At 35.5% G+C, this 16314-nt stretch overlaps 1 protein-coding gene across 2 annotated transcripts in view; it reads right to left on the minus strand.

The window, feature by feature from the left end:
• Positions 1 to 3863: 3863 nt before the first annotated feature.
• LOC310726840 (butyrophilin subfamily 1 member A1-like) overlaps positions 3864 to 16314 on the minus strand; it is an 88799-nt gene continuing 76348 nt past the window's right edge. The window contains exons 3-8 of one of the 2 annotated variants that reach the window (XM_083542830.1): positions 11573 to 11923; positions 9350 to 9628; positions 9057 to 9158; positions 8029 to 8055; positions 6876 to 6899; positions 3864 to 4632 (exon numbers count right to left, since the gene is read on the minus strand). In XM_083542830.1, coding sequence (XP_083398956.1) covers positions 4115 to 4632; positions 6876 to 6899; positions 8029 to 8055; positions 9057 to 9158; positions 9350 to 9628; positions 11573 to 11923 — 1301 coding nt within the window. In that variant the 3' untranslated portion in view covers positions 3864 to 4114. The remainder of the gene's footprint in view (positions 4633 to 6875; positions 6900 to 8028; positions 8056 to 9056; positions 9159 to 9349; positions 9629 to 11572; positions 11924 to 16314) is intronic. The other variant, XM_083542828.1, reaches the window with a different exon arrangement.

Here is a 16314-nt window from a genome sequence, read left to right on the forward strand (position 1 = left end):
ATAAAATTAGATTTGATTTAATTTGATTTGAAAGTCATAATGTTGGATTCCTCATGTTGTGATCCTCATATTAGGGTTTGGACAGAATCCAAACATCCCAGTTGACCAAAACACTCAATATCAATCATTTGTTTCTTTACCAAAGAAAAACCTACTAAATCCTATTAAAATAAAAAAGGCTGCAGACCCAGACGGCATCCGCTCCAGGCTCCTTAAGACCTGTGCAGAGCAGCTGTGTGGTATATTACTGTACATGTTTAACCTGAAGCTGGGGAAGGTGAAATTGGGGACTACTGACCAGTAGCACTGACCTCGCATCTGATGAAGACATTGGAGAGGCTGGTGCTCACTCATCTCTGACCTCTGGTGAGTCCATCAATGGATTCAATTCAGTTTGCCTACAAACCTGGCATTTGAGTGAAAGACGATGTCATCTTCCTCCTAAATCAGGCTATTTCACACCTGGAAAAGGCTGGAAACACAGTGAAAGTCATGTTTTTTTTTACTTCTCTAGTGCTTTAAACACCATCCAACCTGCACTCCTGAGGGATAAGATGGTGTACATTGGAGTACATAGGCACAAACAAACTTCATTATTACCACCAGTAAACATTCAGGAAAAGAACATTGTGAGAGTGAACTCTTACAAATACCTGGTGTTCATCTGAACAGTAAACTGGTCTGGACAGTTAATACTGAGGTAATTTATAAGAAAGAACAGAGCAGACTCTTTCTGCTGAAGAGACGAAGGTCTTTTGGAGAGCAGGGAAAGCTACTGAAGACCTTTATTGACTCTGTGGTGGCCTCAGCAATCTTCTATGGCAGGGATGGGCAAACTTTTTGACTCACGGGCCACAAATTTGACAAATGGGGCCGGGCCAGGATATAATATATATATATACAGTGTTGGGCAATAACGCGTTACTGTAACGCAATTACATTTTAAATAAAGTAACTCCGTTACCGTATGTTGCGTTTGTCCGTTACTTTTATAAAATTAATTAATTTCGGCTGAGTGTAGACTACAGTCTAACCTGCTTACAGCAGCGTCGCATTGTAGGATTCGTGGATGAACCACTGTAAACACGAAGAAGACGCACTGTGGGGGTGTCTCCGTTTATTCAGGTCTGTGCGGCAGTAATGACGAGTCAAGGCGAGTTTCTCAAAGTGGAAATATGCTCATTATTTCACTTTAGTTTTTGATTCTGAATATATTTTGTTATTTATTTCAGAAATCCTTGTGATATATTCAGTTTGTGCTGCTCTGACTTTAATAAAATAGTGTTTAAAAATTACTTTGTGTTTAAGTCAGTTTTGTGTTTGTAGACCATAACACATAAAAGGGCATTAATGAGAACATTAAAGAACGTTCTTTAAAAAAGTAACTAAAAAGTTACTTTTAACAGTAACATTACTTTTTGGTGTAAGTTATCAACAAAGTAATTGAAGTAACGAGTAACTGTAACTAGTTACTATTTCTTAGTAACTAGCACAACACTGTATATATATATATATATATATATATATATATATATATATATATATATATATATATATATATATATATATATATATACTTTTTACATTAGAGATTTGGCCTGTAACATGTAGCAAAGCGTGAATATGAAGGCTCATTGTACAAATTGTTTTCCAAATGCATTCATTAAATTAATAATTAATTTATAAAATTTCAGTTAAATAAACACAGCAGAAAAACTCAAGTTCAGTTTCAGTAGGAACAGTGTTGTTGAACTCCATATTTTGCCAGTTCATCAAAGTCTGGAGTAAGTTTTGTTGTGGCAATTCTCAGGATAGATCTGAGGTGTTGGTCAGGACCTGTGAGGGTCTTTGTTGATATTCATGATGCTGAATGTCTGGTCACATATGTAGGCCGAACCAAACAAAGTCAGCATCTTCTGTGCCGTCTTCCGGAGGTTTGGAAACATGGCTTTGTTAAATAAAACATAAAAGTCATTCAGTTTAAGAGAGCTAAACTTTAAGACAGAGTCAGACTGAAGATCAATCGGTTCCATTTGCACCATGGTGCGGTTTCAGGGTCTTATGACAGGGGACAGGGGACAGGACACCAGTTGAAAAGTGCAAAGTGATGACTGATAATCTAATACTCTTTGAAAACCGTGACAGTTTCTTGGCATATTAGGCATACAGCTTTTGATCAGACTTCAGCGAAAAAATATTTTGTTGTCCACTCCGTATTAAACACTCAGCGCTCACTATCCACTTTTCTTTGATAAGCTCATTTTTGCAGAGGGGCTCATAAGAGAATGTAGCTTAAGTTCGACATCTTTTGGGGAAACGTGGGCAGGGGAAAGATAAATTGAACAAGGTTTACCTGTTCAGATTTTTATATAATTTGGTATAAGTTGATATAATTTGGTCATGTTCGGCAGGCCGGATTAATAAACCCTGTGGACTTATTAAGTGTGTGGCCTGCGGGCCGTAGTTTGCCCATGTCTGTTCTATGGTGTGGTCTGCTGGTGCAGCAGCATCTCTACTGCAGACAGGAAGAGACTGGACAAGCTGATCAGGAAGTCCAGCTCAGTCCTGGGGATTCCCCTGGACACTGTACAGGAGGTGGGAGAAAGGAGGATGGTAGCTAAACTATCATAATTGCTGGAGAACATCTCTCACCTCCTGTATGAAACAGTTTCATCTCTGAGCAGCTCCTTCAGTGACACACTGTTACATCCTAAGTGTCTGAAGGAGCGATACAGAAGGTCTTTTCTCCCTGCTGCTATTAGACTTTACAATCAGAGCTGCTCCCAGTGAACCAGTCACCAAAATACACACTGTTATTACTGTTTACCTGCAATAATAACAATAACAAAGATTTTTATACAATCCATGTGCAATAACAATAATTTAAAACCTTCTTCTTCCCTGAGACACTTTATTATCATTGCTTTAGTCTTTAACACTTTAAATCATCTCACTAATTATAAAATAGTTATAAATCCTTTCTAATATAAAGATTTTATTTTCTCTATAAAAACACGCTGAAAATTACGAAAGTGCATTCACACAGGGAAAAGGATCTCATAATTATGACTTATTTTCTCATAATTATGAGATAAGTGGGGGCAGTCTGTGGCAGGGGAGCATTTGAGCGCATAACACCGGATCTGACGTCACTGCATTCATTGCTCGGAAGCGCCTCATTGCGCATCCATGAAGATGTAACAGATATCATATGATTTAGTTTAATAACTGTATATTAGTTTAATTAACTACTGGACATTATTATTAAAATTATTATTATTATTATTATTATTATTATTATTATTATATTTTAACGTCGACTACTAATATATGTTACACATTTTGATTTATTCTATTCTAAGGCGCTTCCGAGGGAAGAACGCAGTGACGTCAGATCCGGTGTTATGCGCTAAAATGCTCCCCTGCCACAGACTGCCTCCACTTATCTCATAATCATGAGATATTAAGTAATAATTATGAGATAATACGTCATAATAATGAGATCCTTTCTGTTATTTTTTTCTCTTTGTGAATGAAATGTGTTTCCGTAGAAAATAAAAAAAACTGTGCGGTTTGTTTTATCCTCCATTGGAGTGTCTTTGGATAATAAGCCACGCCCCCTTTCTGCCGATTCATGCTGGGAAATGAAGTCTCTAACTGTCCCTAGTAACGAAGATATATTATGAAACCTAAAAAACTCCCTCAGTTATTAAAGAGAAAATTCACCCTGAATCATTTACACTTCACTCTTTATAATTATACTGAGTGCTGTTCAAGATTAATTCTGTAATGACTGTAAGTTTTTCATTGAAATTTCTTTCATTCACCTGCTGATTTTAACTTTAAATAAATCATAATAAAAATAATCTTTATTAATATTTTATTTTAATTAAAAAAATTCCACAATCATAACATGTAAAATAAAAATACAGACTGTAGAATTAAAATAGTTTCTTTATGAAAAAGAATAAAAAAAACAGGTATTAAAATAAAACTGTACAAAACCTGAACATGCAATATGTTCTTATAAAATTTACCAGAAAAAAATTAAAATACAAATATTTTCAACATTTAATAGATGATTAAAACTGTGAGGTGAAAAATGTATTCAGTATTAAATACAGATCAGTGGAGCTCCATCATTATACCCAGGATTGAAGAATGGAATGAGTTTGTGAGTGAAAGTCTGACCAGTGAAAGAGTAGATATGAGATCTGGAGTTCACATCATAAAAGGAGACCAGACCCTCATCATAATCCACAAACACCCCCAACTTCTCCACCTTCTCTCTCACTGTGAGGGGAACATCAGGATCAGCATGAGCCAAATACTGATTCCTCCACAGTCCCACAGTCCAGAATCCATACCGAGGTCTCTCTATAATCATCCACTCCTTCCTGTTAATGTTTTCTCTTATGACTCCTAATATCCAGCGAGTTTTCCCTCTGACCTGCACCTCATAATAAAATCTCCCTGAGGAGAAACTCTGATTTCCCACAACAGCAGGATAATAAGTAAATCTCTGTGGAATATCAGTGAGATTCTGTTCTGTGTCTCCACATCTCACTTGTTTTCCATCATCAGACAGGATGAGTTTTGGATGTGCAGAATCAGGATCCAGAGTCACCTCCACTGAGAGAAACACACAGTGTGTGATGTGAGTTTGCAGGTAAAAAACATTCAATCATCATCCAGTGGATCAAATTCATTATTATTTATAAGAGGATTTGTAGAAGATTCAATAATTAAACATTTATTTTAATAAAAAGAGAAAAACGTGTAGAGTTTATAGTGTGTGTATAAATAGCGCTTTGTTTTCACTTCATATGTGTGAAGTATCGCGTCTCTGTAGGACTTTTACTGAACCGGTTATGGAGCAGATTCATCTTCATCATTTCACCGTTTTGGATCCTGATTTCTGTTTTTGTAAAATTACTTTCATAACTGAGAAGTTAATCTGTGTTTGTTATTTATACTTTTATAAATTATTTTATTTATTGTTTATAGTGTTGCGGTACCTTTATTTTGAAACCTCGATTCACGGTCAGCGGAAACACGGACATTATGGAGGCTCCACTAAAAGTGTGTTTTGTTCATAAAAGCACTTGAAATGTGATCATGAAGATTTAAACACTGTTTCTTTCTCACAGCAGCAGACAACGAGGTGTTTAGTTTTGTGTGTGTGTGTATTTAATGTAAAGGTAAAATCTCATGACTCTGTTGCTCGCGCTTTGACTTTGTGTGAAGTGAATGTGATTGTTGTATTTAGTTGTTAATACTGGGTTTAGTTTTCACGGTGGATTTGAAGAAAAGTCTTGAAATAAACCAGTAGCAGGAGAAGCGCTTGTGTCTGTGTGTGTTTGGAGGAGAAACAGTTTCACCTTCACAGTTTTGTTCTCGTGTTGCTGTTTGTTCATCGCCCGACCAGAGTCTGGATTCTATTTACAATTTCACTCAACAATTCAGATTATCTGCCTTTTTCTTTTCTAATAAACACTTTAACATCCACTTCTATCTGTTCACACACACACACACACACACGATCCTGAAGGAGAAAAGCAGTTCAGTGAGTCTTTAGTGATAAATATCTGGTCAGTTTGAGCTTTTGGAAGAGAAACGAGACTCTTTTTAACTGCAGGATTATAAATTTCTTCTTCTTCTTTATCCAGAACAACAACATTCACCTCTGATAGACAGAGTTTTATACTCATCACTTTTCCACATACATGCTGTAACTAATGATTCTTTCAGAATAAAACATTATTTACACACAGTTTTCTACTATTATTTATAATCTTTAGTGTTTACAGGTGAAGCTGAATGTGATGAAATGATCAAGTTGAAGAGTGAAGGGTAAAAAACTGAGCTTTACTCAGAGTCTTCCAGTCTGATCTGACATCAGATACATCAGTCTGTCTGATCTGTAATGATGTAGAAAGTTCATCTGTGTTTCTCATCTTCCTCTCTTCTATTAATGAAGAAATAAAACTACACACAGCTAGAAGGTGCTCTGTTAGAACTCGATGGAGAGGAATTTAATAGCAGGAGATAAAACAGTACAACTGGATCCAGACTCGATTATCTTTATGTAGCTGTGAGGAACCCGGATCTTAAACTAATCTCATTTCTGTGCTCAATTTTACAACCTCAAATTCATTCTGTTTCTATTGGAGAATTGAAAAGATCCTGAATGCAGATTACTGAATATCTGATACCTGAATTATTATAGCAATTTGTGAAAACTGAAATTTTTGTAATACACATACTATAATAAAAAAAATAAATATTAATCTGAACATTGAATAATAATGAAATTTTATATTTGTTATCTTTTTTTTTTTTGGACAGAATAAATTATAAACTTTTATGAAACTGTTATATCATTTGTCTGACTGATTAAAGTCAAAAACACCACATTTTACACTGCAAAATAAATAAATAAATTTATTAATAAAAAGGGCAGAAATATTTGTAGAAAATGTAAAGTTGTAAATGTGTTTCAGCTCTGGGCAGTAAAACTGTTTCTCTCTTTACTCACTATGACTATAAAAGAGAAGAAATATAAAGTATATATACATGTATAAACTATAACTAATATTATACTATTACACAGATATACAGTGTTATAATTACTATACTTACTACCTGCACTCCATCATTTCCTCTCAATATTAATTGTTATTAATTATTATTAGTTTTTTGGTTTTTTTTTAGGTTAAGTTCATTCTCTCACTCTCTCTCTCTCTCTCTCTCTCTCTCTCTCTCTCTCTCTCTCTCTCTCTCTCTCTCTCTCTCTCTCTCTCTCTCACACACACACACACACACACACACACACACACCAAAAAAAAAAACAGTAAAAAAAAAATTGTTCTTACCTGCAAACAACTTCTTTAAAAACTCTGTGAAGAAACATTTAATGTTAATTTTCCCAAATACATTTACATTTGACACATAAAATAATTATGAAATTTCTGAACAATATTTACACCACACACCAAAAATACAAACGAAAAAGAAGCTCAAAAATAAATCTAATTACATTTCATCAGGGTGATCAAATAAATAATTGTAATGAAATAATCTGTGTGGTTTCTCCTTTTGAAGCTTTGAGGCTACAAATGTTTTGTAGTTTAAAAAGTAAAAAAAATCTGTATAAAATAGAACAAATCAAATATAATTGTCCTCTAATGATATACATATGTTTGTTAAGCTTCATAAAGTGTAACGTTTTACAGGTCAGTTATGAGTAATATAGAAAACAATAATAAAATGTTTGTGTCGTCATCAGCAAAACCTTGAATTTGTAATGCGTTAAATGTGTAAATGTGACTATTTAAAATAATTCAAATATTCAAATATATTAGTTCCAAATTCAATACCTAAAATTCAGATATTATAATTTAGGTTAACAAATTAAAATAAAATTCTGATAATGAAAAGTAATAAAAAATGAATGGACCCCAAAAGCCAAAGAAAACTTTTGGAATCCTCAGAACTGAACCAGAGTCTAATCATAGTCAATCTAAAACAATCACAACTCACTCTAAATTTGTGATACTCCTATTTAAAAAAAAAATATATATATATAATTTTAAGACCCAATTTTGTGTTGTTTTATTTAGAACCAATGTATACATATAAAAAAAAATCATATTAAAAGTAACTTTTGTATATCATCACATTTACACATTATTTTTTACAAGCATTGCAAATTCAGATCAGGTTCTGCTGATTATTATCTCATGCCATAAAACCCCTTCCTGTTTTCTTTCTTTTGTCCAAATCTGCACACATGACCAGAGCTGCCCATAAATTACCATTTATTTAAATAAACATGAAGTAATTTACTCTCTGCCCCGATCTGCACTATGTTAAATTGTGTTTCTAAGTGAAAGAGACCAAAACAGTCTTGAAAGCTTCCAGTTCACTTTGTAATTACATTTGATCAGATTGAGATCGTCTGTTAAATTTATTTAAATAAATTAATCAGTATGTTTTTAAAAGCCAAAAAAAAAAAATCAATCTTACCTGCTTTTTGCTTCTGCTTTTGAAGCCCTGAGAATAAAACAGATACATTTTCTTATCAAATAACCTGCAATATACTTATTATATTTCTCTCTGTACTGTATGCTATTTAGAAACTGATTTCATTATAAAGCTGTAACTGTGCTAAAATCTGCATAATTATTGTTCCCTGGTTCCATGCTACTCACACACCAGATACACAACTTACTGCCTCACCTGTCAGAGTCACTGATTACAGTGAGATTAAAGTGAAGCTCATTTACTAACAGACTTCTTATATACAGTAACCACAGTCTCTGCTCTCTGAAGCCTTGCTGGAATTCAATGTGAATTTTAGCTGGTTAATTTGTGGATCTCCACTATGATCTTGAACTCTTCTATTGTTTTGTTTTTATCCTTCAGTTTATTCATTATTATTATTATTATTATTATTATTATTATTATTATTATTATTATTATTATTATCATCATTATTATCATCATTATTATTATTATTATTATTATTATTATTATTATTATTATTATTATTATTAATATTATTATTATTATCATTGTTTAAAATATCACATTCTCTTTATATTTTGTTTAATAAAAGACTCTGTCTGCATCTCTTTAATAAATCTGCAGCACTGTACTGAGCAGCTACACTGTAACTGCTGTGCTGAGAAGTGACCATGTGAAGGATAAGCAGCACTGCAGCATGTAGTGATGACTGACAGAAGAACATATTCTCTAATCACAGTTCTTCCAGCTCCTGCCTACTGCTAAATGTAAGTTGTAAATAAGCTGTAAATATATAAAAAAAAAATAGAGTTCACAGTTTGAGAGACTGAATTTCAATCTCTTAAAAAAAAGCACAACCTCAAAAAAAGTTAAATTGAGTGAGTTAGAGCAGTAAAAACTCAGGACAGAATGTACAGGACAGAAGATCTCTAGGACCAAAGTTTGTAAACTCTGGGTAACAGCTAAGGTATTAACTTTAGTAAAATTTGGGTTACAGATGTTATGCAGAATAATTATTGAAATATTACCTTTCTTGTAACAGATAACTGCAGTTATAATCGATCCAACAGCAATAAGACATGATGAAACTGAAACGCCGACAATCCACTTCCAAACATCAAAGACTTTATCTAAAATAAAACCAAGTTCACAGTGTTAGATATTTAGAAGAATCCGTGCAAGATCTAGTTTATGACATCAAAACATACCTTATTTTGACCAATAGAATAAAATAAAAATAGTGCAATTCTGATGCAAAACTCGCCACATCTGTAATGATTACAGCAGCATAATTACAGTTTTTTCAAACATACACACTTACTATTAATAATAATTTCTGTCTCCATCATGTGATGAATTTGCTGAAGTCTGCAGTAAAATCTGTTGAAGTCGCTATAATCATAAACAGTGATGCTGCGTTTCACACTGAAGCCCTCAGTGTCTCTGTGTATCTGTGTGTCTTCAGCAGGCAGAGTGTCTCCTTCTCTGTTCAGCCACAGAATCTCAGGTTCAGGGTTCCAGCCTCTGGACTCACACACTAAATGAATCCCTCCTGAATTATCATAATTCTCCATCATGATCACCGGCTGTCTTCCCTGTGCTATAACCATGGAACAAAATGTAATGTTTGAAATAAAGTGAAATCATTTTAAACTTTTTACCTCAAAATTATACAAGTAAATCATGTAACATTCCCAATAGAGGTTATTATTTCCTGATCATTTTCAGTTGATCATGTAGTTTGTTCTTTACATAATCAAAATTATACAATAAGTTGTTATGCTTAATATTTATAAATTTAATTAAAAACCAGATTCCAAAAAAGTTGGGACACTGTAAAAATTGTGAATAAAAACAGAATGCAATGATTTGGAAGTTTCAAATTTCAATATTTTAGATAACATAGATCACATATCAAATGTTTAAACTGAGAAAATGTATCATTTTAAGGGAAAAATAAGTTGATTAAAAATTTCATGGCATCAAAACATCTAAAAAAAAGTTGGGACAAGGCCATGTTTACCACTGTGTGGCATCCCCTCTTCTTTTTATAACAGTCTGCAAACGTCTGGGGACTGAGGAAACAAGTTGCTCAAGTTTAGGAATAGGAATGTTGACCCATTCTTGTCTAATACAGGCTTCTAGTTGCTCAACTGTTTTAGGTCTTCTTTGTTGCATCTTCCTCATTATGATGCGCCAAATATTTTTTATGGGTAAAAGATCTGGACTGCAGGATGGCCATTTCAATACCCAGATCCTTCTTTTACACAGCCATAATGTTGTAATTGATGCAGCATTTGGTTTGTTATTGTCATGTTGGAAAATGCAAGGTCTTCCCTGAAAGAGATGATGTCTGGGTGGGAGCATATGTTGTTCTAGAACTTGGATATACTTTTCCTGATTGATAGTGCCTTTTCAGATGTGTAAGCTGCCCATGCCACATGCACTCATGCAACCCCATACCATCAGAGATGCAGGCTTCTGAACTGAGCCCTGATAACAACTTGGGTTGTCTTTGTCCTCTTTAGTCCGGATGACATGACGTCCCAGTTTTCCAAAAATAATTTCACATTTTGATTCGTCTGACCACAGAACAGTTTTCCACTTTGCCACAGTCCATTTTAAATGAGCCTTGGCCCAGAGAAAACGCCTGTGCTTCTGGATCATGTTTAGAAGATGGCTTCTTTTTTGACCTATAGAGTTTTAGCAAGCAACGGCGAATGGCACGGTGGATTGTGGTCAACGACAATGTTTTCTGGAAGTATTCCTGAGCCCATGTTGTGATAATTCATTACAGTAGCATTCCTGTATGTGATGCAGTGCCGTCTAAGGGCCCGAAGATCACGGGCATCCCGTATGGTTTTCCGGCCTTGACCCTTACACACAGAGATTGTTCCAGATTCTCTGAATCTTTGGATGATATTATGCACTGTAAATGATGATAACTTCAAACTCTTTACAATTTTTCTCTGAGAAACTCCTTTTTGATATTGCTCCACTATTTTTCGCTGCAGCATTGGGGGAATTGGTGATCCTCTGCCCATCTTGACTTCTGAGAGACACTGCCACTCTGAGAGGCTCTTTTTATACCCAATCATGTTGCTAGTTGACCTAATATTTTTTAAATTGGTCCTCCAGCTGTTCCTTATGTACATTTAACTATTCTGGCCTCTTATTGCTACCTGTCCCAACTTTTTTGGAATGTGTAGCCCTCATGAATTCAAAAATGAGCCAATATTTGGCATGACATTTAAAAAATGTCTCACTTTTAACATTTGATATGTTATCTATATTCTATTGTGAATAAAATATAAGTTTATGAGATTTGTAAATTATTGCATTCCTTTTTTATTCACAATTTGTACAGTGTCCCAACTTTTTTGGAATCGGGTTTGTAAATTAATAATAATAATAATAATAATAATAATAATAATAATAATAATAATAACATTTTAAATCTATGTCTAGCACATACTGAGGAAGAGTGAACATACATATATATGACCTTTACTGTATAAACCTTTAATGCAGAAATGGTTCTTACCCTCAACAATGACATTCACAGTGATGTCATCAGATTGTGATTTGTCCTCAATGAGACACTTATATTTTCCTTCATCAGAGACTCTGAGAGCTGAGAGTTTGAGTGAAGCGTTGCCTTTCTGTAGCTCCTCTTTAAACAGTGATGTTCTTTTCCTGTATGACAGAGCCTGATTTTCATTTCTGTCTTCATGATCCTTATAGAGATGCACTAATGAGTCCTCTACATTCAGTCTGAACCACTCCACTCTCATGTCCACAACACTGGTGTTGGATTTGGTAAAACATGGCAGAATCAGATCTTCACCAGCTACAACAACAAGAGGAGCTGCTGGACCAACCACCTGTAATTGCTCTGTGTTGTAGAAAAAAAATACATATCAATATTTTGTATAAAACAAGACAGACATTTTTTTATTTTTTTATTTTACACACCATTTTGGACATGAAACCATTTTATACTTGAATTTCTGGTTTCCTTTTTTTAATAATTGGCAGTAAATACATTAATCAGGACAATAACAATGTATTTTATTAATACATTTTACTTTTTCAAAACTGGATCTGTAAGCCATTTTGCCAACGGGCCCATGTGAGAACTAGAATACAGGACTACATTTAGAGCAAATGTTAAAGCTGAATATATGTAAGTTGTAATAAATCAGTAACACTGTTCAGGTGGCTAAATGATGTTTTATTTGTCATATGGCATATCTGGCATAAAGAATGTCACTCAATAAATATATAAACATATGAAATGAATAATTGATTATAATTGTAAAATAAACTTACTATATTTAAATACATAATTTAAATTAAATAAATTTTTTATTTAAGTTTACAAAAAAAATCACATTTTTACACATCGTGATTGTGTCACATAAACACAGTCAAATGATAATAGTCAGTTCCTTTAAGATCAAACCAGAAACACTATATTTTTTTGCTAAATCTTGATAAGTTTATTGGTGTCTTGTACTTAAATTTTATTATCATGCATGGTCCTTGTTGTGCAGAGGGGCAAAAATGGGGTATGCAGCATATACTGTACAGAGCATAGGGGCTCTGTATACTATAGGGGTGCCAATACTTGTAGTGTTTTTACTGTATTCTTATATTTATAGACTGATGAACCATGACTTTGCATTCCCCTCAGAAAATGTTCAGTTGCAACCCTGGTGTTGTATCTATGTTGTGAAATGGGATTAAATTAGCATTTATAACAACTACTACTACTAGGATATGTTGTGTGTTCAGGAGACCAAATGGAAAGAAAGTAAGAGCAGGAACATTGGAGGTGGGTTTAAACTGTTCTATCAGGATGGAAAGAGAAATGGTGTAGAGGTGATTCTGAAGAAAGAGTTTAGTAAGAGTGTAGTGGAGGTGAAGAGAGTTTCTGATAGGGCGATGAACATGAAGCTGGAAGTTGAAGGGGTGATGATAAATGTCATCAGTGCTTATGCTCCACAAGTGGGTTGTGAGATGGAGAAGAAGGACAAATTCTGGAGTGAGTTAGATGAAGTGGTAGATGGTGTACCTAGGAATGAAAGATTGGTGATTGGGGCAGACTTTAATGGACATGTAGGTGAAGGGAACAGAGGTGATGAGGAGGTGATGGGTAGGTATGGCTTTAAGGAGAGGAATGTGGAAGGGCAGAGGGTGGTAGATTTTGCTAAAAGGATGGAAATGGCAATGGTAAATACTTATTTTAAGAAGAAGGAGGATCATAGGTTGACGTATAAGAGTGGAGGAAGGTGCACACAGGTGGACTATGTTCTATGTAGGAGATGCAACCTGAAGAAGATTGGAGACTGTAAGGTGTTGGCAGGGGACAGTGTATCTAGACAGCATCGGATGGTGGTCTGTAGCACGGTTTTGGAGTTGAACAAGAAGGTGGTGAAAAGGTGCTGGATGATTGGGCAACTACTGCAGGAGTGATAAGGGAGACAGCTAGAAAGGTACTTGGTGTGACATCTGGAAATATAAAGGAAGACAAAGAGACGTGGTGGTGGAATGAAAACATTCAGGAAAGCATAAGAAGAAAGAGGTTGTCAAAACAGAATTGGGATCGAGTGATGAGAAAAGTAGGCAGGAGTACAAGGAGACATGGCAGCAGGTGAAGAGGAATGTGGCAAAAGCCAAGGAAAAGGTATATGAGGAGCTGTATGACAAGTTGGACACTAAGGAAGGAGAACAGGATTTACAGATGTGCAGACCTGCAGTAACTACAGCGAATAAAGTTGATCAGTCACACCATAATGTTATAGGGAAAATGTAGTGGAAGCCAGGCTGAGAGAAGAGGTGACCATCTGTGAGCAACAGTATGGTTTCATGCCGAGGACGAGCACCACAGATGAATTATTTGCTTCGAGAATGTTGAGGTTGATTTAGATAAATCATACAACAGGGTGCCAAAAGGGGAGTTGTGGTATTGTATGAGGAAGTCAGGTGTGTCAGAGAAGTATGTGAGGGTGGTGCAGGACATGTATGAGGACAGTGTGACAGCAGTCAGGTGTGCAGTAGGAATGTCAGACTGGTTCAAGGTGGAGGTTGGACTGCATCAAGGATCGGATCTTAGCCCTTTCCTGTTTGCAGTGGTGATGGACAGGTTGACGGAAGAGGTCAGACATGAATCTCCCTGGACTATGATGTTTGCGGATGATATTGTGATTTGTGGTAAGAGTAGGGAGCAGGTTGAGAAGAGCCTGGAGAGGTGAAGGTACGTGCTGGATAGAAGGGGAATGAAAGTCAGTAGGAGTAAGACAGAGTACATGTGTGTGAATGAGAGGAAGGGCAGTGGAGTGATGCGGTTGCAGGGAGAAGAGGTGGAGAAGGTGAAGGAGTTCAGGTACCTGGGGTCAACTGTGCAAAGTAATGGAGAGTGTGTTAGAGAAGTAAAGAAAAGAGTGCAGGCAGGGTGGAGTGGGTGGAGAAGAGTGACAGGAGTGATTTGGTATAGAAGGGTATCTACAAGAGTAAAAGGGAAAGTTTATAGGACGGTGGTGAGACCTGCGATGTTCTATGGTTTAGAGACAGTGGCATTGAGTAAAAGACCAGAGATGGAGCTGGAGGTAGCAGAGCTGAAGATGTTGAGGTTTTCGTTGGGAGTGACAAAGATGGACAGGATTAGAAATGAGTTTTTAAGAGGGACAGCGCATGTAATACGTTTTGGAGACAAGGTGAGGGAGGCGAGAATGATATGGATTGGACATGTACAGAGTAGGGACATGGGTTATATCAGTAGGAGAATTCTAAAGGGTGGAGTCACCAGGTAGGAGGAAAAGAGGAAGGCCAAAGAGGAGGGAGGTAAAGGAGGGCTTATGGCTGTGTTGAGGAAAGACATGCAGGTAGTTGTTTGAAAAGAGGCAGATGTAGAGGACAGGGGGGTATGGAGACGGATGATCTGCTGTGGTGACCCCTAATGGGAGCAGCCGAAAGACGAAAAAGACTCTGGTCATTAAATGTACCTTACGTACCTTGAAGGTTCCAATTAAAACATTTTCAAAAAGTTTCAAAAATGAAACTTATTGTTGCCCTGTGTTTTAATTCTCCAGGATCCTTACAAGGTTAATTTAAATATTTCTTCTCATATTGTGTATTGATTGTTTTGGGCACAGTTTGTATAATGGTACCTAAAGGCTCATCTTTTCTTTGAATTTTCATATAATCATTGCTTTCCTTTTGTGTACCAACACAACTTTAACTGCAGTTAATTTTTTTGCTGTTTATAATGCAGGCACTCACACAGCTGATAAGTTGAAATAATGAAAATAATAATTTACCTCAAAACAGTTTATGTGAAGCCTTTGCATTTGTTGCTTGAGAAAATATATTTTTTTAAATGTTTATGAATAAGTTGCAACAATCCAGAGTTCAGTTTTCTTTAAAACCAGCTTTTATAACTCCACTAACATAAAAACTCTGATGGGGCAAAAACCTTGTGGTAAAATAACTGGTAACAAGTTTGAATCTAAATTTAAAGCTCTGAACCAATTGAATCCTCAAAAACCTGAGGGCCCAGATCACTTAGACCTTTTCTTTTTTAAATTAGCTGCAGATATCCTAGCTGAACCTTTGACTCATCTTTATAATCTTTCTCTGATCACAAACAAAATTCCCAAGGTATGGAAGTCTGCTTATGTTTTGCCACTTTTGAAAGGAGGTGACCCTACCTTGCTAAATAATTATAGACCTATTTCCAAACTTTCAGCTTTTGCCAAAGTGTTGGAATCTTTGTTTAGTGAACAAGTGAAAGATTATTTAAATGCTCAGTCAATTTGATCTAATCAATCTGGTTTTAGGAAAAAAAAAGCACTACCACTGCTGTTAATAAAAGTAATTAATGATATAGTCAAAGCACTTGATGATAAACACTGTGTGTCTATGTTCATTGATTTGTCCAAAGCATTTGACACTGTTGACCATAGTATATTAGTGCAGAGACTGATCAGTACAGGTATATCTCAGCACTCTGTGGGCTGGTTGATTAACTACCTCGCTGATAGGACTCACGCTACACAAGTTGATGGCCTAACGTCAAAATATTTATCAATCTGTAAAGGGGTCCCGCAAGGCTCCATTCTAGAGCCACTTTTATTCACTATTTATATAAAATGTCTAGTGGAAAATGTTCAACATGCATCTTTCCATTTTTATGCAGATGATACGGTCATTTGTTGTTGTGCAGCTACCATTAGTAAGGCGTATGAATGCTTGCAAACTGCTTTTGATAGAGTGCAAGCACAG

Source organism: Silurus aristotelis (genome assembly GCF_946808225.1).
Source record: "Silurus aristotelis genome assembly, chromosome: 5".
Taxonomy (NCBI): domain Eukaryota; kingdom Metazoa; phylum Chordata; class Actinopteri; order Siluriformes; family Siluridae; genus Silurus; species Silurus aristotelis.